General features: G+C 36.6%; 1 protein-coding gene across 1 annotated transcript in view; it reads left to right on the top strand.

The window, feature by feature from the left end:
• Positions 1 to 23904, top strand: part of OTC (ornithine transcarbamylase) — a 51568-nt gene extending 27664 nt beyond the window's left edge. Inside the window, exons 5-10 of the mRNA XM_081125446.1 lie at positions 7298 to 7451; positions 9339 to 9461; positions 14615 to 14668; positions 14748 to 14897; positions 18069 to 18206; positions 23727 to 23904. Coding sequence (XP_080981572.1) covers positions 7298 to 7451; positions 9339 to 9461; positions 14615 to 14668; positions 14748 to 14897; positions 18069 to 18206; positions 23727 to 23786 — 679 coding nt within the window. The 3' untranslated portion in view covers positions 23787 to 23904. The remainder of the gene's footprint in view (positions 1 to 7297; positions 7452 to 9338; positions 9462 to 14614; positions 14669 to 14747; positions 14898 to 18068; positions 18207 to 23726) is intronic.
• Positions 23905 to 25188: the final 1284 nt, after the last annotated feature.

Here is a 25188-nt window from a genome sequence, read left to right as displayed (position 1 = left end):
GAGCCATCCTTATTATTTCTAGGAATGATGGAAACCCTCCCAAAGTCCAAGTTTCCAGATACTAGCCAAGGGCCATCCTGGTAAGCAGGTCCTTTGAAGATAGCCATGTTAGGATTGTTATGTTAACGCTTTTTTTTTTTTTTTTTTTTTCTCCTTTTTTTCACAACAGGGCTCTCATCTCTCTTCTGGATTTTTCTAACTGTCTTTTACCTCAATATACTTTAACTGGTAAGGGAGTGTATGCTACACCCATGGGAGGACAGCCTTAATATTTGAATTGTATCCTTAGTTCAGTGTGGGTCCCTATAGCGCCAGACTCCCATTGGACAGAATCAACCATTGTTTACTTCCCTCTTTTGAAAAGTATCTCTTAACAACTCTTTTCTACCCCCTAATATATCAGAAGACACAAAACATATACATATATTCAGTTAAATTTTTTTCAGATTCTATAGTATTTTCAGATATTGTCAATTCTCTGGTGCTCTGGTGCTCTGCTGGGGTTGAGTTGGGTATTTTCTTTTCTTTTTGCTTGCTTTGGGCTTGTTTTAAATGTGGCACCAAAAATGACACCTTAGCATGACTCAGATCACTGATATTTTAGAAGTTTAAAATCCGTTGGAACTTAGGAACAGTAGAAAGACATTATCACTCTAATTTCAAGGCTTTCTGTTTCTTCTATAATGACAGCTCTTCATGCCTAATGCTCTGAGTCTACTATTGAAAGCTGCATAATAGCTTCACAGTCACTTTCACTTTAATACAGTACTTCATAATGCAGCTTCAGGAACCATGTGTATGAAAAGCTCCATATAAAACCAAATAATGTAACGTTGTTCTACTCTAATTACTTTCCTTATAAATGTAATTTACTTATGGTGGTGATTGCTAAAGTATGGTCTGTCGATGTAAAATTAGTAGAAAGGAAAATCAGCACAAACCACCATATTAGTTTCTTAGGACTACAAATTATCACAAACTTGGTGACTTAAAACAACAGAAACTTATTCTCTCACAGTTCTGGAGGATAGAAGTCTAAATTCAAGGTGTCAGCAAGGCCATGCTCACTTGGAAGGCCCTAGGGAAGAATCCTTCCTTGCCTCCATCTTCACTTGGGCTTTTAAAAAATGTCCTTATATATCCTCTCCTCTTATCAAGACATCTGTCATTGGATTTAAGGCCCACACTACTCCAGTATGACCTCATCTTAACTAATATATCTGCAAAGATCCTATTTCCAAACAAGGTCACATTCTGAGTTTCCAGGTGGACAAGAATTTGGGGGATACCATTCACACACTATAAAGCACATATGCACATGCCCCTGCAACAACATGAAAAGGTTTCAAATCATTGTCATTCTAGTAACTCAAATAATGGAAATTATAGAGAAATTTGTAGATGAGTCATGGTCCTCAACAGAAAGAGTGAACCACTGTCACATTGAAAGATTGTTTTAAAAAGCTATAATACTATTATTAAGCTATTTATAGCAATGATATTAAGACAAAAAAACAATCTTTCTTAGGTTTCTTAGTAAAATGCTTTAAAATATTAGCATCTAATGGGAAATATGTATCTAATTAGGTACTAATAATTGGTATCTAATAGGAAATATATCTCCATGAATCTTTACAGAGGTCACTAAGAAGCTAGCAGGCATGGCAGTTATATGATTTTTGGTAAATGGTAACAAAAAGCAGTCCCTTCCAACATGAAATATGATATAGTCATAGTTTAGAGGCAGTTTGCAATAGTGTAAAGGGCGGGGGCTTTCAAGCAGGGTCAGGCTTCAGTTTAATTAACAGCTCATATCATGTTGACTCTGTGGTTTAGACCACTTGCTTCTGAGTCTTAGGTTCCTCATCTGTGAAATGGAGATACGAATACTTATCTCAGTGAGTTATATGAGGATAAATGACATCATGCTTGTGAAGGACAAGCACAGGGAATAAATTCAAGTAATGTTGGTTGAATCAAGTGATGGCCTAACTCAATCTCAGAATAAGCTCTGACCCAATTCTAACCATCTCAGACTGACACTAAACTAAAATTTCTAAAGTACATTTTGAGGAGGTCATTCTGAATGCCATTATGCCCTACCCATGTATCTTTGAGGTCCTCAAAGCTAGGAACTAACATCTAAGTCAAAATAATCTGGCTATTATAGAAACCTTCGTGAATAAATTGCATATGGCAATTTCATTCAATATCCCTGGCCTTCTTCCAATACTAGCGCATTTGAAAGGAGCCCATCTAGGTTTGCTGAAGGTATTATCTTGTTTCCTCATAATTCCTATATTGATATAACTAAAATTTTAACCTGGGTAGAGATACCACAGTGCTGGAATATTCTCCTCCTAGAAGGAGACTCAGTCGGCAAGTTTATTACTTTACCAATTTACATTAAGGATAAAGTCTATGTCTACTCTAGGGCGGTGGTCTGCTTTAATAGAAAATAAAAATAGGAAACATATTTTAATGCTTTTTTTTATGATTACAGGGTTCTCAGTGGTATCATTATGAGCAACCAAAAGTTCCTCCTACTGTTTGCATCAACTATTCTACTGATAGGAGATAGCATTGATAACAAACTAGAATTTAAGGGGCATGCAGTTTTATTTAAGGCAGGATGGGGACAAAGGGAAGAGTGAATGGCAGGACCCTATGAGAATAAAACATGTGTTTGCCTTTGCCTTTTGAAACATATTCACTATATTCCAATAGTTTAGGAATAACCCAACTTCCTCTAAGAGCATCAAGATTGCTATGTGATTGTCCATCTCATCAATATCCACATTTGCTGTTATGATCTGGTCCAGCATATGATTTTTGTTGTTCTTGCTGTTTTTTTAGTATCTGTTCAGTCAACCACAGAGGCTCTGCAGCAGGCCTTCCTGGGTCCATGGGGTGTTTTTGTTTTGTTTTATTTATTTATTTATTTATTTATTTATTTATTTATTTATTTATTTATTTATTTATTTATTTATTGGCCTTCTGGGTGTTTTAGTTGATTCCTAAACAAGTTTTGATCTTAATAAAGCACAAACTATCAAAGAATAATAGAAACTTGAAGTTGGGAAGGTCTTCATAGGTTACTTAGATCAACCATCCTTTTCATGACTCCACACCATTCCTTAGAAATTGTCCTTGAGCATGAGTGAAAAAATCAAGCATAGGACACTCTTTACATATTGAACTATCTTGTTCCATTTTATACAATCTGACTGTTCTGATGAGAGTTTATACAAACTGATTCAGAATTCACTTTTAAATTGAGTTGAAAGTGGTCTTACTATGACTCTTCTTAATGTTCTTCTTTTTTTAGTATCTTTAAAATTCATGCATTTTAAATATTTTAACATATTTTAAGGTTTCAGTTCATTGTAGTTACTATTATTGATGCTCAGATTGTCCCATATTTAGCCATATTGCTCTGTCTTCAAGTTTGCTACTGAGTCATTTTGACATAATTCTATTAGTCTTTGATTGTTCCCTTGCCTTTTGATATGGCAAGATATTCCAAGCCCATCTTGCACATATCTTTACCAAGGCCAAGAATTAGCCATTGCTCTAAGAAGCCTTAGTTCATTTTCAGTTATTATCAAAAGTGTATTTTTTGAATAATACGATTTTTCTGGTTATTACAATAATACTCCTTTTGGTGGACACTACTAAAAGATATTTTAAAAATATAGATAGAACCAGCAATACTGCCATCATCTAGAAATAATCAATGTTAACATTTTATCTCCTGAGCCATCTTTCCACTTGAAGTCCTATGCCATGCTTCTCTTTTTTCTAAACAGCAGCAAAAGAGATAAGGGGGGGGGACCTAACACATTTTAAACATTTAGGCAAAATTAGTTGAATAAATTTTTAACTTGTCAATTATTTTAAATCCTAATATTAGCTATTAAACATCCAGAGGAAACTGCTATGTGTGAGAAACTTTAAATTTAGGTAATTTGGATTTTGCAAAAGCGGTTTTGCTACTATTGTGGACAGATACCTAAGATTGCAAAGTTTCAGGAATCCACTGGAAGGCAAACAGAATTCTATATATTCAATGGGAATGAAAAGAGAGACCAAATGAAAAGTCATTACAGAGCCAGAGAGTATGTTTAACTTGTCAACCTTTCATTTGTAGCACATATAACACAGCTCTTACAATGTTTAAAGCAGGGGTTTAAAATTGATGTAGAGCTATAGAAAGCCTAAATTACAGTTAATGTGCCTATAAGCCCAGCTCTATTTACAGGTTTGTCACTTTTTTCCAGTGGAAAAGGCTTTTTATATTTAAAGATGTTTAGTAGCCTGGAAGAAGAAAGAATCATGGTGATTTCTCCATGATTTATATAAACTTTAAACAAAAGGTAGAAAGCAACATCACTGACAAAATAATATGAACTAATAATCTACTTAAAGGTCTTTGATATCTCTCTTTTCCCAAGCGATTACAATGTGAAAACAACCTGGGACCCGTCCTCCTCCCCCCACATCACTGATCCCACTTCACCTTCACCTTCTGTGGCTGAAGGAGGATTGCAGTGGTATTGTCTATCAAGTTTTACTGTGGTCCCTTTTGCCCATAGGTGCTTTAATGTCCAAGGGCTTTTTGTGTCTGTAGGAACATTACCTACTCTGTAGTGTTTTGGGTTTTTTTTTTTTTTACAGTCCAATCTGTTCATCTTATTAATTTATCAAACATTTAGCATTCCTTTAAACATAAAATAGCAAACATTCCTCAGTGGTTTTTAAAGTGTGCTCCCCAAAGCAGCAGCATAAGCAGCACTTGTTAGAAATGCAAATTCTTTTGGGCCCCAAACCAGACCCACTGAATCAGACCATGGCTGGCTGTATTCTAACAAACCCTCCTGGTGATTCTGATGCAGGTTCAAGTTTTAGAATGACTGCTTTAAACTTATCCAGCCAATAAATCAAATACATATTAAATGCACACAAGTTTCCTCAGCCATTTAAATAGATTGCAAACTTAATCAAATGCTTAATATTTAACTCAATCACAAGCCTAGCATTTCAGAATACCTTGAATGCTCTGAACATTTTTAAAAAATATGTTTTTATTGGTTTTAGAGAGAGGAAAGGAGAGGGAGAGATAGATAGAAACATCAATGATGAGAGAGAATCATCCACCGGTTGCCTCTGGCTCACCCCCTACTGGGAATAGAGCCCACAACCAGGGCATGTGCCCTGACCTGGAATTGAACAGTGACCTCCTCACCCATCGACACTCAACCACTAAGCCACACTGGCTGGGCTGCCCTAAACATTTTAAAAAGGAAAAGATACATATAAAATGTCATTTTGATTACAGAGATGATTAATATTTAACAACAAAACTAGGCATAATACTGTTAATATCATAGATTTAATATTGTTTTACATTCTTATCCTTACTTTTATTCATATCCTTACATGGTTATGGAATTTAAACTTCTATACACTGCTGGATTGTTTGGAATTCTACAAGAGACTATTTTATACACTTTCAGGGTTTATGTATGTAATTTTAGCAGACTGGAAGAAAAAAATCATCTTTGTAGGTAAGGAATGCAAGTTAAGTGTATTGCTGACCACTTAAGTTTGACTGGGTTTTGAGAACTATTTCCTAAATTCAAGATGAATTAAATTCAAGCTGCTGGCCACTAGGCTGAATATATTTTTATCACATAGTTTTCACTTTTTATCATGGGCCCTTTATTGATTTTCAATTGCTGCTTTAACAAATTACCTGAAAATTAGTGACTTGAAACAACACAAATATATTATCTTACAAACTTCTGGAGGACAGAAGTATAAAATGAACCCACAGCTACTAAATTACAGAGCCAGATTTAGAATCCAGAGCCAGATTTATAATCATGACTCTATCTTTTAATATAACTACTATCATGAGAGGATTTCCAAATTTTTTTTTGCTACTAAGAATAGTTCCTTAAAACTGAAATGATTAGAAGCCTCTGTTGTGAGGGTTTCCCTTGAATAATAAAAAAATAAGATTTTAACCAAAATCATCATCAAATTTGAGGTCATGTGTTATAATGGTAAGAATATGGACTTTTGTGTTAAACTGACTTTGATTTGAATCTGAGCTCCTCCAACTTAATTAGCTATGTGATTCAGGGCAAGTTACTTAAACTCCCTGTGTCTCAGGTCCTTTGGCTATAAAATGATAATAATAATATCCATCTTCCTATGAATTGTTTGAATTTGTGGCCACAATTTGATTTGTGTTGCTTTCTTGATAGATTTTGTGTGTGTATGCGTGTGTGTGTGTGTGTGTGTGTGTGTGTGTGTTGTATGATGTTGAATACTTTCTGCCTTTTGCAGAGATGCTGATAACTATACAGAGTGCAGGGACAAGGGCTAAATGCCTTCTCAGGCTCAGCCCCTGCAAGAATTCATTGCTGGCTGTGTCAGTTCAAGTTCACTGGATGGAATTAGAGATGCAAGAGTTGTATTTGGGGAAACAACTGTAAAGGATTAAGGATAGAAGAAGGAGGAGTAGCTAGGGAGAGGCTTCAGAGGGGTGATTCAGGTCTGACCCCAGTGAAAGGAGAGGAGGAAGGAAGGAGTAGGATAGAAAGAACCTCAGACACAGTGCAGCTCTGGGAAATTCTCATCCAGGCTGATGAGGAGCCTCACCACACTGCCCATCAGAAAAGTCTCATGTGTGGCAGAATGGCCCAGCTCTGGTGCCCCCACCATGCTCAGTCATTGGTGGGAGCAGCCTGGGGAAACTGGGGCCTCAACAGGAATGCTGCAGTGGATTCTGAAGGTAAACAGCTGGGGGCTATGAGCTCATGGTAATCTGTGTGTGCGCCTCTGCCGGCTACCACATTGGTATTTTCAATTTTATAGTGAAAATGTATATTTGTCTATGGGATGGTGCAAAAGAAAATTAGCCACATGCCAGGTCATTAATGTTTCTCTGTATATCTTGTTTTTAGTCTTGCCTCTTTTAACTTTACCAACTGCTACTTATTAATTATAATTCATCATTATGACTGCTAGTCCCACAATTGATTTCTTATCTCTGTAAAAAAAATAGTAAAATCAGCAGTCACTGTTTAAGACGTCAGTGGAACAACATCTGGCTTCGCAATGACTACATGTTTAATATTAGCTTTTAAATCTGTTATGGTGATCAGTAGATGTAACTTAGTAAAAATTCTAATTTATTAGCATTTATTATTACTGTTTAAGATTCTATATTAAAGAAGGAATTATTAAGCATAATTAACTTAGGTTATCTTTTCTTGGTTTGCTGCAGTGTGTTATCTAGCATGACAGATGCAGTGTTGGCTCGAGTGTATAAACAATCAGATCTGGACACCCTGGCTAAAGAAGCATCCATCCCCATCGTCAATGGGCTGTCAGATTTGTACCATCCTATCCAGATCCTGGCTGACTACCTCACGCTCCAGGTTGGCTTATTTCCTTGCCTTATACAAGAGCAAAATCAATAAATAGTTCTTGACTAGCTCTAAATGGAACCATTTCAATCATGGCATTAATGTTTTGTTTTCAAATATCATCTTAGCAAAGAATTATAGCATATGTTTGTATATTAAATATTCAAGGAACAGGGCATTGTTAAAAACATACTGTAAGAGCCTTTTGTTCTCAACCGGATTCACAACCTCTTTAGACTCTCTCTCATCCCATGATCTTTCAATCCTTTTGCTTTTTGGTGCCATATCTAACACAATGGATGAATACAGAATGCTGGAACATACAGAATGGAAAAGCTTTATGTAATCCTCCATACATCAGGCTCTGTGGCTCAGGAGTGAAAACTGGTGGAGTGTGCTTTGAATATTCAACATGGTGAATTACGAAATCACTTTCTGAAAAGAAGGCTGTTTTCTATCATTTTAATAAACCGATTATTTAAGGCTTGACTTAAGGACATGCACAATACATAGAATTGAGACTCAAATTTAGGCATGTACCCCCAATTTAGGAACTTGAATAACTTTGAAAGATTTATCTCATTTGTTTTGCCACAGCCAATCTGCATAGTTTTGCAACTGGGAATCCTGAAAACCATGGTTTCCGTGTCTATGGACTATTCTGGGGAGGCAGGGAAAACTGGATAGGTCCATATTCCTCCTCATTTGAATAAGCTATGCGCATATAAATGTGAAGTTAAACTCAAAATGAAACTTGTTGGTGATGAGGATAAGATTCATGCAGAGAGGATGATACAACGATATTAGATACCAAGTGGCTATTTGTTCATGGGGTTTTACATATATACCAGATAATTCAATGCTTAGCCCTAGGGCATTGTCATTACTAGATTATAAATTCATTGAGGGACAGTGAAATGCCCTATTCATCATATTGTCCCCTGCAGGACCTGATGCAATGACTTCATATAGGAGACCCTCAAAGTGAGAGTTGAATAAATAAATAGCAGCTTATGAGGAGCGTGGAATCTAAATCAGATGGACCTGGATTTAAATCCTAGCTTAGTCACCTAGTAGTTCAGTGATCTCCAAATTGCTTAGCCTTTATTTTTTTTTAATCTTATCTTTATAAACATAAAAATATATAAAACCTATAGATACCTCAAGAAAAATAAACACCCATATGCCCATCATACAGTTTTGTCAAATCTTACTTTAGAATTTTTTGCTGTTTTTGAATAAAATATTATTACAGATAGAGTTGAAGCTGACTGTGTAACTCTTCCTGATCTCATTTCCTCCCACCACACAAGGGAATTATTATACTGATGTCTGTATTTATAATTCCAAGGCATGTGTTTAGCTACACATGTCTATACATGTAGCAGCTAAGAGTATTAATAGACATGTTTTTCAACTTTATATACATGAAAACATATTCAACTACCATGCTACACTGTTCTAGGTGCATTGTATTTCCCCTTTCTTATACCAACAAATGTAAACTCCATAAAGTCAGTGATTTTTTTTTTCTTTGTTCATTGCTATATCTACAGGGCCAAGGAAAGTGGACATGGATGGTGCTTAAGTTGTTGAATGAATGAATGAATGAATGAATATGACAAAGATTCAGATTTGAAAAGTTTGAAGATATGAGTGTTCATATGAGTTCATAAGATGTATTGGTTTAAGATATTAGGACATTTTGCTATTTTTGTGATTGTACATTCATATTATTTAATTTCTCTGTATAATGCAAAACAATAGTTTAATCATTCCAACAAAGCATTAAAATTGGGGTAAAGACTGTTTTTTGTTTTTTTTAATTTTAACTCTAATAATTGTTTCACATAGTGGAATTCCTCCTGGATATAATCTCCTCCATCCCTTGCTTTTTAGGAACACTATGGCTCTCTGAAAGGCCTTACCCTCAGCTGGATTGGGGATGGGAACAACATCCTGCACTCCATCATGATGAGTGCAGCAAAATTTGGAATGAACATTCAAGCAGCTACTCCAAAGGTAGGGAAACTTTCTACCTTGAATCTACCACCCCCCCCCCCCCCCCAATCATCCCCAGATGGAATAACCCAGTGAAAACAAACCTCTCTTCCATTCAAGACCACAGGTGAGGCCATAAAATTTAGGTTATGTTACCAGTCCTACTGTTTGGCCTCTTGAGTACCCAATTTCCCATCTCTACAATAAGAAAGTCTTGGCTGATGCTTATGAGTCCAGGTAAAAGTATATCTGAATTATTCTCTCGAATGGCCTGAAATCAGCCATTCTGATGATTGGCATCCTTGTGCATTGCTGCCACAAAAGCTGAAGAAAGCAATAAAATCCAGACAGCATAGAATTCACAAGGCATGGCTAGGATGCTGACATTTTTCTAATATAGTAGTCCCCACTTGTCTATGGGAGATACGTTCCAAGATCCTCAGTGGATGCTTGACACCACAGAAAGAACTGAACTCTATATATATGATTTTCCCTATACATACATACCTATGGTAATGTTTAATTTATAAATTAGGCCTGGTAAGAGATTAACAGTAACTAATGATAGAATAGGACAATTATAACAATATATTGTAATAAAAGTTATGTGAATGTTCTCTTTCTGTCTGTCTGCCTCTCTCTCTCTAAATATCTTACTGTACTGCACTACCCTTCTTCTTATGATGATATGAGATGGTAAAATGCCTACATGATGAGATGAAGTGATTTATTAAGGAAGCACTCAGGAGGGAAACCTGTAGGGGAACAGGGGGAGCAGAACAGAGAAAGGGAAGAATCTAAACAAAAATGCTATTTCCAGTGACCAAGCATCCTGGTTTGCCCAGGAGTGGGGATTTCTGGGGACATGGGACTATTGGTGCTAAAAACTGGGAGAGTACCATGCAAACCAGGATAATTTGGTCATGTAAGGCACAGTCTCACAGAAGGGAGCTTCAGCTTGATCCCATAGGTACTTTGGAGTATAAGTTATGCCCCAGAGTTATCCCAACATGGGAAAAGGAAGACAGGATTTCATTCTTTTTTATTGTTGTTAATCCTTACCCAAGGATATTTTTCTAGAGAGAATGGAATGGAGGCAGGGGGAGAGAGAGAAACATCAATGTGAGAGAGACGCATCAATTGGTTGCCTCCTGCACATGCCCTCACCAGGGCCAGGAACGAACCTGCAACCTAGGTATGTACCTTTGACCTGGAATCAAACCTGAGACCGTTTACTGTGCAGGCCAATGCTCTACCGCTGAGCCACACTGGCCAGGGCAGGATTTCATTCTTTGAACCAGTCCTTGGTCAAGGGCAGCAAGGGGAGGTGGGGTTGCAAATTACCTGGTACTTTTGGCAGGAAAAGCAGCTGGTATTCAGAGGATCATCTTCTGAAGACAAGTGAGTATTCTGTGTGACAAGCACACTGAAATGGATAGAGGGATCAAAAGTTGTAAAAAGGGACATCTGATGGCATTTGGGTAGAGCATCAACATTATCTGCTACATCCTGCCAGAACCAAACCAAACAAGACAAAACAAAACAAAACAAAACAAAACAAAACAAAACAAAACAAAACAAAACAAAACAAAACAAAACAGAACAAAAGTGCTTTTCCTCACTGTTGTTGCTGGACCAGTTTGAGTCAATGCAACTTGCTGCCTTAATTTGCAGGGGCTAACAAATTACCACAAACTGAATGGCTTAAAACAACAGAAATTTATTGTTTCACTGTTCATTCTAGAGACTAGAAGTCCAAAATCAAGGTGTTCGTAGAGCCACACTCCCTTTGAAGCCTCTAGAAAAGGATCGTTCTTTGTCTCTTCCCACTTCTGGTAGCCCCAGGTCTTCCTTTCTTTGTGATTGCATCACTTCAATCTTTGCCTCCATCTTATCTTCTTCCCTTTTGTCGGCGTTTCTGTTTACAAATGTCCCTGTTTTATGAAGGCAGCATTCATTAAATTTACACCCACCCTGATCCAGTATGACCTCATCTTAACTAATGACATCTGAAAAGACCCTTCTTCTAAATAAGGTCACTTTCTGAGATTCTGGGTGAGAATGAATTTTTTGGAGGACACTATTCTTCCTAATATACTTGACATAGAACAAAATGCAGGCCCAGCAACAGCATGTATTGGAAGCCACCCTATTATAGTAAACTTTGGGGACTCAGAGAGATAACTTTCATAACAGATAATTCTCTTTTGTTCAGCATGAACTGAAATAAAGGGTCAGATATGACATGTGCTTAAGGTGGTGCTTCTTTACTTTATGGGAAGAGTTAGCACTCTCACTACAAATCTAGTTTGAAGAAAAATGCTGTATTAATGAGAACTATTACTGCATTTAGTTTTTACAGATAAAACATACATTAACAATAATTGTTCCCTGCTATAAGGTGTTTTTGGAAAGAATTTATTCTGTTGGAGAAATATGAGTTACACATTTTATTGCATGTCCAATGTTTTATTAGCATCAAAGGAAAAAATTCCAATATTAGAGAGTAATTTCAGTATTGTTCTTATACGGAAACTCATTTAAATGATAAAGAGTACTAAAGCCTGGTTAATTATTGGGGGTATAAGAGTTTTAAAATGTCTTCTGGAAAGTCAGATAGTATAGAAGTTGTTCCATCAATTTATAAGTAGACCTATTTCCTTTAAAGATAGAGCTAGGAGATTTATTGTAAATTTAAGAAGCACTAAAAAGTTTCCAGGGCCATAATTAATCTATTTCCCCATTCTTCAACCAAGAATAACTTACATGTTCAAGAAAACATAATTTTGTCCTTGATCGTAAAATTGCTCCATAAACTATTGATGGTAATGATTTTAACATCGTTCTAAGTGAATATTTAGACTGAACTGGGTTTGTTAATCACCTTCTTCCTCTGGTTTTAAGATTTATATAAAAGCCAATGAGTGATTTACTATTGAAAGCTGAGCTGTGAATAAAGAATTCCACTTTGTATTCTCAGTCATAGACCAGTGCATGCAAGGTTGGGTGATTTTCTAATTTCCAAACCTCTCTGTTGGTTCTCTAAGTACTTATTGATTCCTTCTCTAAGAATGATTATATTTAAGGAGTATAAAATCCTGCTCTTCAAAGGGAAGGCTAAATTTTCAGGGTAGGAGGCACATGAAGTAATAGCCAAGTCTCTTCATTTATGTTTACCAGTATGAATGGTCACAACATTTGTTGCTAAATTAGCAAACCTTTATAATTATCTTCCCCAAACCTTGATAAACAAAGCACCAAAATGCATGGCTAGTTGAAGGGTAGTAAAGCTGCTAAAATGTCTGTAGCCATCATCATCAACATTTGAATAGTTTCTTTCCTCGAGAATTTTGTAATGAGAGAAGGAATTACAGTAGACAAGCAAGTGCAAATGAACACAATTTCAAATGAATAAACTTGAACATACCTGTTGTGGGTTGAGATTCTTGGAAAGCAGACTCTGAGTCACAGTTTATAATGCAAGATGCTTACTATGGCATGCCCTTGAGATCAACACCTGTGGAAGGGAGGAAAAAGAAGTGAGAGTGAGCACAGAGAGAAACCAAGGTGTGGTGCAGGCCTAACAATCACCTCTGCTGACCTTGTGGAGAATTCTAGATCTGAGATAGCCATTCAGAGCTGTCCTGAGTTGGGAAGAGGAATGAGGTTTTCATACCCTTCTGTCAACCAGTCATGAAATGTAGGTTTCCCTGGAAAGGTATGTGACCTTGGATGCACCAGCTCTCTGCAGCTGATGCAGTGCCCAAAGAGGAATGACGGCTGAAAGTCATGTTTTGGTAACATGCCCAGCAGCTGGGGGAATGAGTCCCTTATTCATAAAGGGGAATCTGGATGGCACATCACAGTGTCGACCACAATGCCACACTGAGATTTTATAAAAAGCAACTCATAATCAATGCTAAGAATTCAGGAAAATGAGAAGCATGAAGGAAGGCGAGAATAATTATGGGTTTTGTACTGACAAGACTTCCATATGGACGGTGTAGAGGTGAGGCTGGACTAGAGTTTTGACAAAGGAGGAGCTGACATATTCCTTTGAAGATGCCCAGGAGTGAAGGGGGAGGTATTCAAGGGTAAAAGGCTGTGATGGCAGAAAAGGGCAATGCATGTGCAGGGATGTCAATAAGATTGGCTTTCCTGCAGCAAGATGTTGAGAATTAAAACAGACAGAAGCAGGGGATGTCAGTGGGGAGCCTTGACACTCTTAATCAGATTTGACATAATAAACAAATAGTAAACATTGAGGGCTTCAGAGAAAACAATTCTTACTATAATGTACAGAACAGATTGGAAGGAGAGGATAGAGGCAGAGGGGCTATCTGTGAGGTCTGGAATAGCATGGCGGACTTTAGCTGCTCCCATAATGTCCCCTCATCTAGAGTTGAGACTAGGATGTGCAACTGGGGCACCTTATGGTGCAAAATTTGTGCTTGCATGACTCTCACAGTGAGCTCCTCCTTAGATTTTGTGCCTTAGGCACTTGCTTGCCTCACTCAAGTCCTGATCCTTCTCTCACCAAACCATCCCAAACAAATAAATTTTAGCAAAAACAAGGTGCCTGCTGTGTAAGTGCCATTTCAGAGCAAGTGCCTGACACTCAGAACACTTCTTGGCGAATGCAAAGGAATAAGGTGTGCATGTAAGCTGTTAGTATTTAGCTGGGGTGGTAAGGGAAGGTTTTTCTGAGTAGGAAATAATTGAGCTAAGATCTGAAAGTGTTATCCACATGGAGTGGGTGTGGAAAAGCATTTCAGACAAAAGAGCATTAAAAAATAACAGCTCATGGAAAGACTCTGAGACAAAAATGCATATGGTTGTAGAATTATGTATATGATCCTCTTAAGCTATTAGAGGAAAAAGAAGCAGTGATACCAAGAGCTAAAAAGCACCCTACTCTGTTTGTCATTATGACTAAAGAGGTCAAGACAATAAAAGAAAAATGGGGCAATTGGTTATCTTTTTAAATTTCAAAAAGGTATATTAAGGTTTGATCAAGATGTAAAAATCATATACTACTGAACATGGTTGCACTACAACTTAAAGCAAAAAAAAAAAAAGGGAAAGTGGGAATATTGTTGAAAGGAATATAATGTATGTAAGAAAGTATATATAATAAAATTACCTAAATAACAGTTACATTTTTTCCCTTGCAGGGTTATGAGCCGGATCCCAGTATAATCAAGTTGGCAGAGCAGTATGCCAAGGAGGTATGTTCCTTACATATAAAGTTATTATTGCCTTTTTCTGTCCCATGAAGTTGTTTAATTGGCATGCTATGTATTCTAGAACAATACCAAGCTGTCACTGACGAATAATCCATTGGAAGCTGCTCGTGGAGGCAACGTATTAATTACGGACACTTGGATAAGCATGGGGCAAGAAGAGGAGAAGAAAAAGCGGCTCCAGGCTTTCAAAGGTTACCAGGTTACAATGAAGGTACAAACTGATATCTCTCTGAAGGTTCATTAATTCCATTCATACCGGCCAGAACCATCTAATCACTCATTCACTTTGGGGACAGCACACTGTCCTTTCATTCCCTGTGAAGGACTCACTGACTGTATCTCCTAGGGATTTTTCTTCTCTCGAAGATTAGCTATGTCCTTTAGAAAGACTCTTTTGTCCTGGTTGAAGGAATTTGAAACCCAGCAGCAGAAGAAAACTAACTTTTCCCTCTTACAGCAACGGAGGCATCAGAATGCTTTACACTTTATGTGCTTGGAGACATAAGGTTACTTCTGTTGCATGCGGTTTCTTCTGCTTTCATCTCTAAGAAAGGCCCCATAGTTATGTTCTTCAGGCTAGTCCTTGACTCTGTTTTCTAAGTACTCAAGTCCAGTTAAATTCTGCTAACTGCCTCCAGGGCATTCCCAGCGGAATCCCATCGAATGTGATGCCTTTCATGAATATCTGAAGCAATGCTTCTCAATCTTTATTTTTTTAAAATATATCTTTATTGATTTCAGAGAGAGGAAAGGAGAGGGAGAGAGAGAGATAGAAACATCAATGATGAGAGAGTCATTGATCGAGCCCGCAACCCGGGCATGTGCCCTGACAGGGAATCGAACCCCGATCGCCTGGATCCTAGGTCGACGCTCAACCGCTGAGCCACGCCCGGCCGGGCTAATGCTTCTCAATCTTGAGCACGCCTTAGAGTTGCTGGGAGGGGATGTTTATACACAGCTGGTAGGACCCCACTCCCACAGGGATGCTGAATCAGTAGGTCAGGAGTGGGACCCAAGAATTTGCGTGTCTACCAATTTCCCAAGTGATGCAATGCTGCTGCTCTAGGGTCACACTTTGAGAACAACTATTCTGGAGGAAACCCTAAAAGTCAGGTGCACATTGGGATTTTGTCGGCAGAACAACTAATCTGTTTTTGTACAGAGAGGGATTAAGCCATTATAGTAGATATTTTATTGATAAAGTAATATATAACTATATACTCCTTATTTATATATGTCACTAGAATGAAGTTTGAAAAATAAATATTGAAAATGTCTTTCCCTTCTCCCCTTAATGTAACTATTCCCACAGGTAGCCAGCGTTTATCAATTTGATGTGTCTCTTTGCAGAACTTTTCTGTTTATTTGCATATGTATATACACACAACTATTGATTTATAATAAATGGTATAGTATACATATTATTCTGAATTACTTTTTTCAGTTAACAAATCTTAGATTTTCTTATCTATTCATTTAGATATTTTTCATTCTTTTTAATGGCTGCATAGAATTCCAAAGTATGAGTGTACTATAATTCACTTAAAATATTTCCTATTAATAAATTAGGCTATTTTCAACTAACTCAATTACAAACAATACTGCAATGAACATCCTTATACATATTTCTTTGTGAAAGTATTACTGGAGAATAGATCACTAGATGAAGAACTTCTGGGTGAAATGTCAGATACTTTTTAAAAAATTTATCTTTATTGTTGCAAGTATTATAGATGTCCCCCTTTCCCCCCCATTAACCCCCTTCCTCCCTACTTCTGTCTGCTCCCCAGGATTGACAACTTAGAGTCCCTTCACACTTTCTCTATCTTTAGTTATTTACATTTTTAATTTTAAAAATGTATATCTCATGCTTTTTAAAATTTGCATTTCTCTGATTACTAATGAGGTTAAACATCTTTTTGTGTTTATTTGCTATTTCTATGTTTTTTTCTATAAACCACTATCATATCCTTTGTTTATTTTCTATTGTTTTTTTCTCCTTTTATTATTATTATTTTTAATTGATATTTATTGTTGAAAGTATTACAGGTATCCTCATTTCCCCCCCATTGACCCCCTCCACTACACTCTTGCCCCGCCCCCCAAAAGGAGTTATTTATATATTGTGGCCAATCCCTTGTCATATATGTGGCAAACGTTTTCATGGAGAATTTTTATTTTATTCTTTACTGAATTTATTCGGGTGATATTGGTTAATAAAATTATATAGATTTCAGGGGTACAATTCTATACTACATCATCTGTATATTGTGTTGTGTGTTCACCACCCCAAGTCAAGTCTCCTTCCATCAACATTTATCTCCCCTTTACCCTCTTCTACCTCCTCCCACCGCCTTTTCCTTCTGGCAAGCACCAAACTGTTATCAGTGCCTATGAAGCTTTTTTTTTTCCTTAATCCCTTCACCTTTCCCTCCCATCCCTCCTACACCCTCCCCTCTGATAGCTGTCAGTCTGCTCTCTTACCCATGGAGAATTTTCAGTTTCCCTGTGGTTTACCTCATACTCATCTTGACCAAACTTAGACATTTTTCTGGTGCTGGAACTGTAGACATGAAGAGCAGTAATGTCACTGATGTATGACAGGTTCAAATGTCTTTCTTCTCCTTTGTCACTTTTCCAGTATTTAGAAACTCAGAAGGTTGTAAACCTAGACCTAGAGTGGAGGTAAAACAAAATTTAAGTACGAAAGTAGTAATTCTGAGGTAAGAAATTATGATGGAATGTAATTTTGAATTTATAAGTGAACAATGGAAATGGATGGGAAAGTATAACTTGCAGGAATTAACTGTTGGAGAAAACTAAAACTGTTAGGACATTTGCATTAAGAATGAAACATCTAGTGCATAGTGCCCATAATCCTGTTTAATGTACTTCTATCTCAGCACTCTTTTTCAAAATTGTTTTAAGTGGTAATAAAGTATGCTTCAGGTGCTAAAAACCATAATTTGGAGATAAGCTCAAAATATAATACAATCACTTAAAAGCAACTGCTAAAATATATTGGGGGATAATTGGTCACTTTTGCTAGTAGCCACATATTTCACTAGTACAGTTCTTCACTGAAATGTCCACTATCCCCCTAGACAGAGCACCAGAAAACTGAGGTAGTGGTTTTAATTTGGAGTGATGATCTCTCAAATAAAAAAATGACTTTAAAGTTCCATAAGTTGAAAGTACCATATACATTTCCCTTGGCTGCCTTGAGCTTAACCCCTTCTTTGTCTCTTTGCATGCCCCTTCATCTCTCCCTTTGCAATAATCTCTGACTCCAGGCCATATGTGTTTTTAAATACGGAAGAAAACAAATGTGATAGCCACATATAATAGTCAAAACACAATCTTATCCTCATCTCTTCCTTAGACTGCTCAAGTTGCTGCCTCTGACTGGACATTTTTACACTGCTTGCCCAGAAAGCCAGAAGAAGTGGATGATGAAGTGTTTTATTCTCCGAAATCACTAGTATTCCCAGAGGCTGAAAACAGAAAGTGGACAATCATGGTAAGCAAGAAATGGGGAATGGAGAATAAGGAGTTCTCTCTGTAGCCTTAACATGGTCATTCATACTTTTTGGCAAATAATAAGCAACTGAGATTATCCACCTACTTTACTTGTTTATATGGCATCTATTTATTCCAGAAAGTTCTTAATAGATTATTATTGCTTATTATTATTTATAGTGTATTTTAATTGAGTAAACTAATTTCACTCCAAATATATCTATTTTAATTGAAATTCTTACTCCTCTTGATCAGTCTGAGCACCAGCCACCATTGCCTGCCAACCATTATAATTTGTATAATTCTTTTATTATAATCTCCTTGTCAATGTGTATAGAGGTCCTTATTCAGTGCCTGATATAAAATGGACATTTAAAGTGATCTTATTTCCTTCATCCTGTCTTCCTTCCTTTCATAACTTGCCTAGATAATTATTGTGGCTCTCTACTTGACTTGGGCCATACAGACACATTTGTTTTTAGGTATGGTACTTTTCCAGAATTGCAGCAAAACTAACTTAAAAATTATTAGTCCCTTTAACATAATGCTACTAGTTTAATCATCATTACTGCTATTCTAGGAAATATTAACCTCAAGTCCCTGCTTTACAATATCTCAAACATCACATTCTTTTCTGGAAAACTAGATAGTCAAGTGCCATAATTTAGGAACATCATTTTTTTTAGCCTTTAATGATTTCACTGATCTCAATTACTATACAAGCCGTCGTTTTACTGGCAAACAACAGACTCTACTCTAGGTAGGTAAATGGAAAGGAATTTATTAAAAGACATTAAGCAGCTCCCAGAATATCTGGGAAAAAAGGGTATAGCTAATAATTCTTGGATATTCACATTCAGAAACAACACAGGCAGAAATTGTCCAAAAACACTGTGGTATTTTTTAGCCCAAACAGCACTGACCCAGCCACCCATAACCTTGTAACTAAGGCCTTTGAAACTAAATGCTAGATACTGCATTATAGCTTCCCCAGCTAAACCAGATATATCTCCCTGCATATGGACCAGAAGATCCAGTCTCCCAGAGAATGGCTTCCACTGCATTTAGTTCATTTATGGCTCCATGTCTTGACTCGATGGAGCTAAGTAGCAGGTCTGTACCCTAGCTGCAATGTAGTCTGGGAAATGTAGTTTATACCTTTTGACCTTTGGGTAGCAAAAAACAAAGCTGAAAAGGACTATCTATTAATTATTTATCTATTCTATAAATTAGGATTGATAAAGTTATTGTGAGTATTAAAATAATACAAGTAAAGCCCTTAGTATGGTATCTAATACACTGTAAATATTGTTATTATAATTATCAGGCCGACACTCTAACCACTGAGCAAAACCAGCGAGGGCAGCATCTTTATTATTGATCCAACACAGTGACCAGCAGAAATGCAAGCTTCACTATGGCTGCTTGAAAGCCAGCCTTGACTTTCTTTGTAATGGAAAGTTGTATATCAGTTCTTAATTTGTCATATCTAATAAGAGGGATGCTTTTTTTTTTTTTTTTTTTTTTTACTGTACCTTCTAGCTTGCCACTGCAGGATGCTAACTGTGGCCAGATGGCAATTGCCATATCACACAGACCAGTGCTTCTGAAACTTTAATGTTCTTTTGAATCACCTAGAGATCTTGGTAAAGTGCACGTTTGGATTCAGTAGGTCTGAGATGGACCCCGAGATTTAGCATTTCTTTTTAAAAAATTTTTAAAAGTATATATTTATGGATTTCAGAGAGAGGAAGGGAGAGGAAGAGAGAGATAGAAACATCAATGATGATGATGAGAGAGTCGTCATTGGTCGGCTGCCGGCTGCCTCCTGCACCCCCGCCCTGCTGGGGATCAAGCCAGCAACCTGGGCATGTGCCCTGACTGGGAATCAAACCAGGATCTCCTGGTTCTTAGGTCGATGCTCAACAACTGAGCCACCCCCGGCCGGGCAGATTTAGCATTTCTCACAAGTAACAAGGTAATGCGGATACTGCTGTCCTGTGGACCACATTTTGAGGAGCAAAGATCTAGGTGATAAAAAGAAAATCTGTGGGCAAATAGAAGAACAGAAAAGGTAGACTCACACATAAACCAGACAAGAGCAAGCATCCACAGGGAATATTAAAAAATGAAGAAAAAAAAGTGATGCTCTGATCATCCTTCAGACAATATGCCTACTCAGCAAATGCTTAAGAAAAGAAAATGTGAGCTGTCCAACCATATACCTCAAGAAGAAACAGCAAAAAATATTCTTCAAGCTCTATTCTTTATCAGAAGATGATTGAAGTTACAAAGATAAATCAACCCAAATCTGTTAAAATAGTTCCTTTTAGAAATTCAGGGGAAGGGAGAAAACTAAAAGAAAGCTTTCTAAAACATCATTTATGGTGAAGCTCAGCACTTCTCAATTTTTAAAGAACTTATTAAATAACACCTTTGGATTTACTTTAAAAATTAAATGCATAATATATTCACATGGTTGAAATGTTTATAAGGATAAATATAAGAGTATAAATATATACATATATATATACATACACACAACAAAATCTTATGCCCACCCATTTCCCATCCTTCTATGTTCTAACACTATTTCTCCATCCCCCAAATACCTGAGGTACCCACTGTTATTAGGGAAAATTATATTTTTAAGTAAACAAGCATAACTATGTTAAAATGAAGGTGGAAAGTCTAAAATACAAAGAATATTTAACTGGGAGTGAGGAGACTTGAATTCTATAACCATCTTTAATACTAGTCAGCTGTGTCATCTTAGTTAAATATTACCTCTCTAGGTCACAGTTTCCTCATATATAAAGTGAGCAGATCAAGCTATATAAATGGCAAATAATTTTTAATCTTAGGACCTTGATATCATCAATAGGTTACTTGGAGTCCTATGTTCAGAAGATTGCAAACTTGCCTGTGGTATAGGAAAGAAAGGGTGGCATAGTGACATTTCCATCATTGCAGAAAGTTCTAATGTAGAGTATGATTTCCATGCGAACAGTTTCATATAAAATCAGGATGGAAGGAGGAAGGAAATCTAGAACCTACCTTCAAGCTCTGAGATGCCCATAATGATGGGTATATAATAAGGTATATAACTAAATAGGGTGAAGGGCTTGTTCTAAAAGCATATAACTTTTTAAAAGTGTACTCTTTCAACACTCAGAGTAGCTTTTTAATGGCCTATGCTGGCTGATTTCCTGCAGTGTTGGTCAGTATACTACAGTAATCACATCATTCTCTCCATAGTGCACAGGCCTTTGAAACTTTTTTAAAAAAATACACCCTCTCCTCCACCAAAAACTTGCTTTTGTATTTTTCAATAATTAGTAAGGCTATAGGACTCACAAAATCAGGGGTGTTTCTTCCTCTGCCTACAAATTTTACTGTGGAGCTAAAGTAACCTAAAGGGACCCAGCCAAAAATGCTGACACTTCAAAGCACTGCTATCAGAATTACACTCAGATACACAACACCACTGCAAATATAATTCACAGTATTTTATAGTCTCTTTCTTCTCTCCATGTTAGGTGTGCCAGATAAAATACAGGACATCCAGTTAAATTGAAATTTCAGATAAACAAATAATTGTTTAGTATAGCTAATGTACCATGCAACATTTGGAACATACTTATAGTTAAAAAAAAAAATGTTGTTTATCCGATATGTCAATTTAACTGTCTGTCTGTATTTATTTGTTTAGCTAAACCTGGAAACTCTACTCCAAGTTGACTTTCTAAGATTTTACTTTTAAAAATAAATTTGACATATGCAATGACAAGAACAAAACAAAACCTGATACGTGGTCAAGGGAACCTATAAAAAAGCTTAAAATATTTTACCTGGAAAATGTTTTTATCCCAGAGTTTTGCCTTTCCACTTTCCTCTTGTCATTCAGATCTCAACTTAAATGTCATTCCTTTAACAAGGTTTGCCCTGGCCACTTACTCTTAAGTGGTTCCGTAGGCCCCTTTATATCATTTTTATTTTATTTCCCAATGACTTTTATCACTACCTGATATTTTCTTATTTGTTTGTTGCCTGACCTCCCCCTACTATAATGAAAACTCCATTAAAGCATTGATCTTGGCTATAATGTTCTTTGTTATACCTAGAATGGTGCCTGACAAATACCCTAAATATATGCACAATACATTTTTATAGCCTGAAGGCAATATAGGGTACTTGTTCTAGGACATAGGCTTTGGAAATCAGGTTAAAATCTTGGCTCTCTGTAATCTCAATTAGGTACCGTAACTTCTCTAAGCCCAGTTTATTCACATAAAAACAGGGATAAAAATAGAAACAATGTCATAAAATTGTGAGGATTAAGTGAGGTAAGAGTAATCTGAGCATTTTGGTCAAGGTTTAGGGACAAGCAGGTGCAGATCCATCCCTTACTACCACCGCTCAGGAAAATACCTATGCCTCAGTTTCCTCATCTGTACTTTATATCTTTTAATGCCTCACACAGTAGGAAAGGATATTAAATGGTAGGATGCACATAAAGCACTCAGCATAGGGCCCAGCACATGGTAACTGCTCAACAAACATACTCAATGAACACCTTTTAAATATAAGACCTACACTTTTGATATAGGCTAGGAACATATATGGAGTATGGTGGAAAAGAAGGAGCAAGTACCTGAATGATAGTAAAACTACCTCTTAAGAGTGGAGTCAGAGAAACCTGAGTCTAAACCCAGTTCTGTATTATCTGTCATTACCAGGAAAGATTTCCCCATCTATAAATGATAATAACAGAAGCTACCTTAGAAGGTTGTTGCATTATGTGAGATAATGCATAAACATTTCTCTCTAGCTTACCACAGCGCCTAGCACAGAGCTTGGCAAATATTTCTGAATTTACTAACACATGAGAAGGCTCTTAGCCTGGCACATAGTAAGCATTCAATAAACATTTGGCATTGTTGTTTGATGCTATTACTATTGCCATTATAGTGTAAATTGGGAAGAGTGAAAGTGAAAATTACCATTTTTAGCTGACAGCCTAATGGGAAGCTGTACTCTTGGTTATAAATATTTTTTCATGAGGACTCAGATTCAGATAGACATTATTTGTTATCCCAGATGATTTACTTTTATTATTTTACATCTGATGTAGATTACAAGTGCCCAAACCACAATATAAGCATGAGGATGGTAGGGATCATATTTCTCTAAAACCAGCCAATACCTAGGTTTCACTTAATGACTGGAAAATCTAATCATGGCTGCCACCGTGATATCTCATTTTAACTAGTCCTGGAATGAGGCCTAAGTAAGCATGGTGTTTGTGCATATATTTGGGTCAGTCTGATCCCTCTTGACCTTCCTTTATCTAAATAAAAATTATTAGATTGGAACTGTCTCCTTATCATTTTCTTGGGACAACGTATTTTAACCACAGGCCTTCAAAGCTGCAACCCAGTTTCCCTTCCTTAGGTCCTTAAGCAGACTCTTGCTAATGCCCATTTTTTCCTTTCTCTTTCTTTGTTGTGTGTCATCCTAGGCTGTCATGGTGTCCCTGCTTACCGATTATTCACCTCAGCTCCAGAAGCCAAAGTTTTAATGCTGTGATGCTGGTCAAGAGAGAAACGATGTTCTTCAGTGACAGAATGAGTCAGTTTATGGGGCAAGGAGAAGAGAATCTAAGAGAAATAAACAAATGGAATAAGTGAACAATATGATATTTCTTTGCCATTGTGAATCTTTCCTAAAGCCCTTAATTTAAGTATTGATGCACTGTAATACATTGCTTGACTTAGTTTCAACTCTTAATTCACAATTTCTGAGTTACATTTAGGTATCATATTAATAATCATATACATTTGCCTCAACTAAACATAAAATACTGTGTTTATAATGCATAATGTCTAAGCTATTAGATGTAATCTATGCTTATTACCTTAATAAATTATCACCCATGCTAATTTATAAGTAAACATTTGCCAGGCAGTCAGCTGCTGGTAGATCTGTGGGCTGTGTTCATATCCCCCAGGACCAACAAAGAAGCCAAATGATCCATTTTACTGATATATTGCAATTTTCAGGCAAATGAGGTAGACAGATATTCGCTTACAAAGGCAAATGATGAAATTCTTAGAAAATGGCTATAACTATGCCCAAACTCTGGAGTTTTTTCCAGTGATTTGTGGGACAGAGGGTCTTCTAGAGCACACATCTCTTTTCTGTAATGAATACTTAATGTTACAACACTAAGGAAACATTTGTGAACAGTGGTAAAACCACGGATACCTAGCTAGGAATGTACAATCCATTAGAGAATGACATTTTCATAGGTTCAAATTGTTCAGTAGGAGCAATTTAATTTTTCATGTTTGTGCTTATCATGTATCTACTCACACCACACACTGGTTATTTCCATAAATCCACTACTTGCCATATTTTAGCCCAGTTTTCCTCCAGTTTTTCTTCAGGATAATAAAATTTGCATTACTGGATTATTATAATGTAATTAAAGCTAAGTGTCTCTTGTGGATGACTAAAATTTAAAATGTTGAATTATTATGATATAATTTGAAATTTTTTTCTTAAAAATTTAAGTAACATAAATGGAATTTAAAAAATAATGTGTTTTTACAGAGGACAAAATAGTAATTACCTCTACATTCCACCTCCCCTATTAGAAGAATATTTTCAGGCTGGTTGACTGCTATTTTCAGTAGATATCTATGACTTAAATAAGTGAGTAAGAATTGAATTACAAATAAGATTTTCAATGAAGATGCAATAAAACATATTTTGTAGGAGAAAGGGCTCATAATGTTACAGGGGAAAAATCATTTTTTCTAGTAAATATCAAAGGTGACTTTCGTATCTGTGGTAATTTATAAGGAGCACTTAAGAAAGAAATAGTAGAGTTTAGTGGACTGTCTTCTTTCAGCAGAGGGTATAGGAATGATTTAACCAGAAGGTATTATGTGGATTGTTGAGGCTCTCCCTCAAACTGC

This window comes from Miniopterus schreibersii (genome assembly GCF_964146895.1).
Source record: "Miniopterus schreibersii genome assembly, chromosome: X".
Lineage (NCBI taxonomy): Eukaryota > Metazoa > Chordata > Mammalia > Chiroptera > Miniopteridae > Miniopterus > Miniopterus schreibersii.
This window is presented reverse-complemented; position numbering and strand designations above follow the sequence as displayed.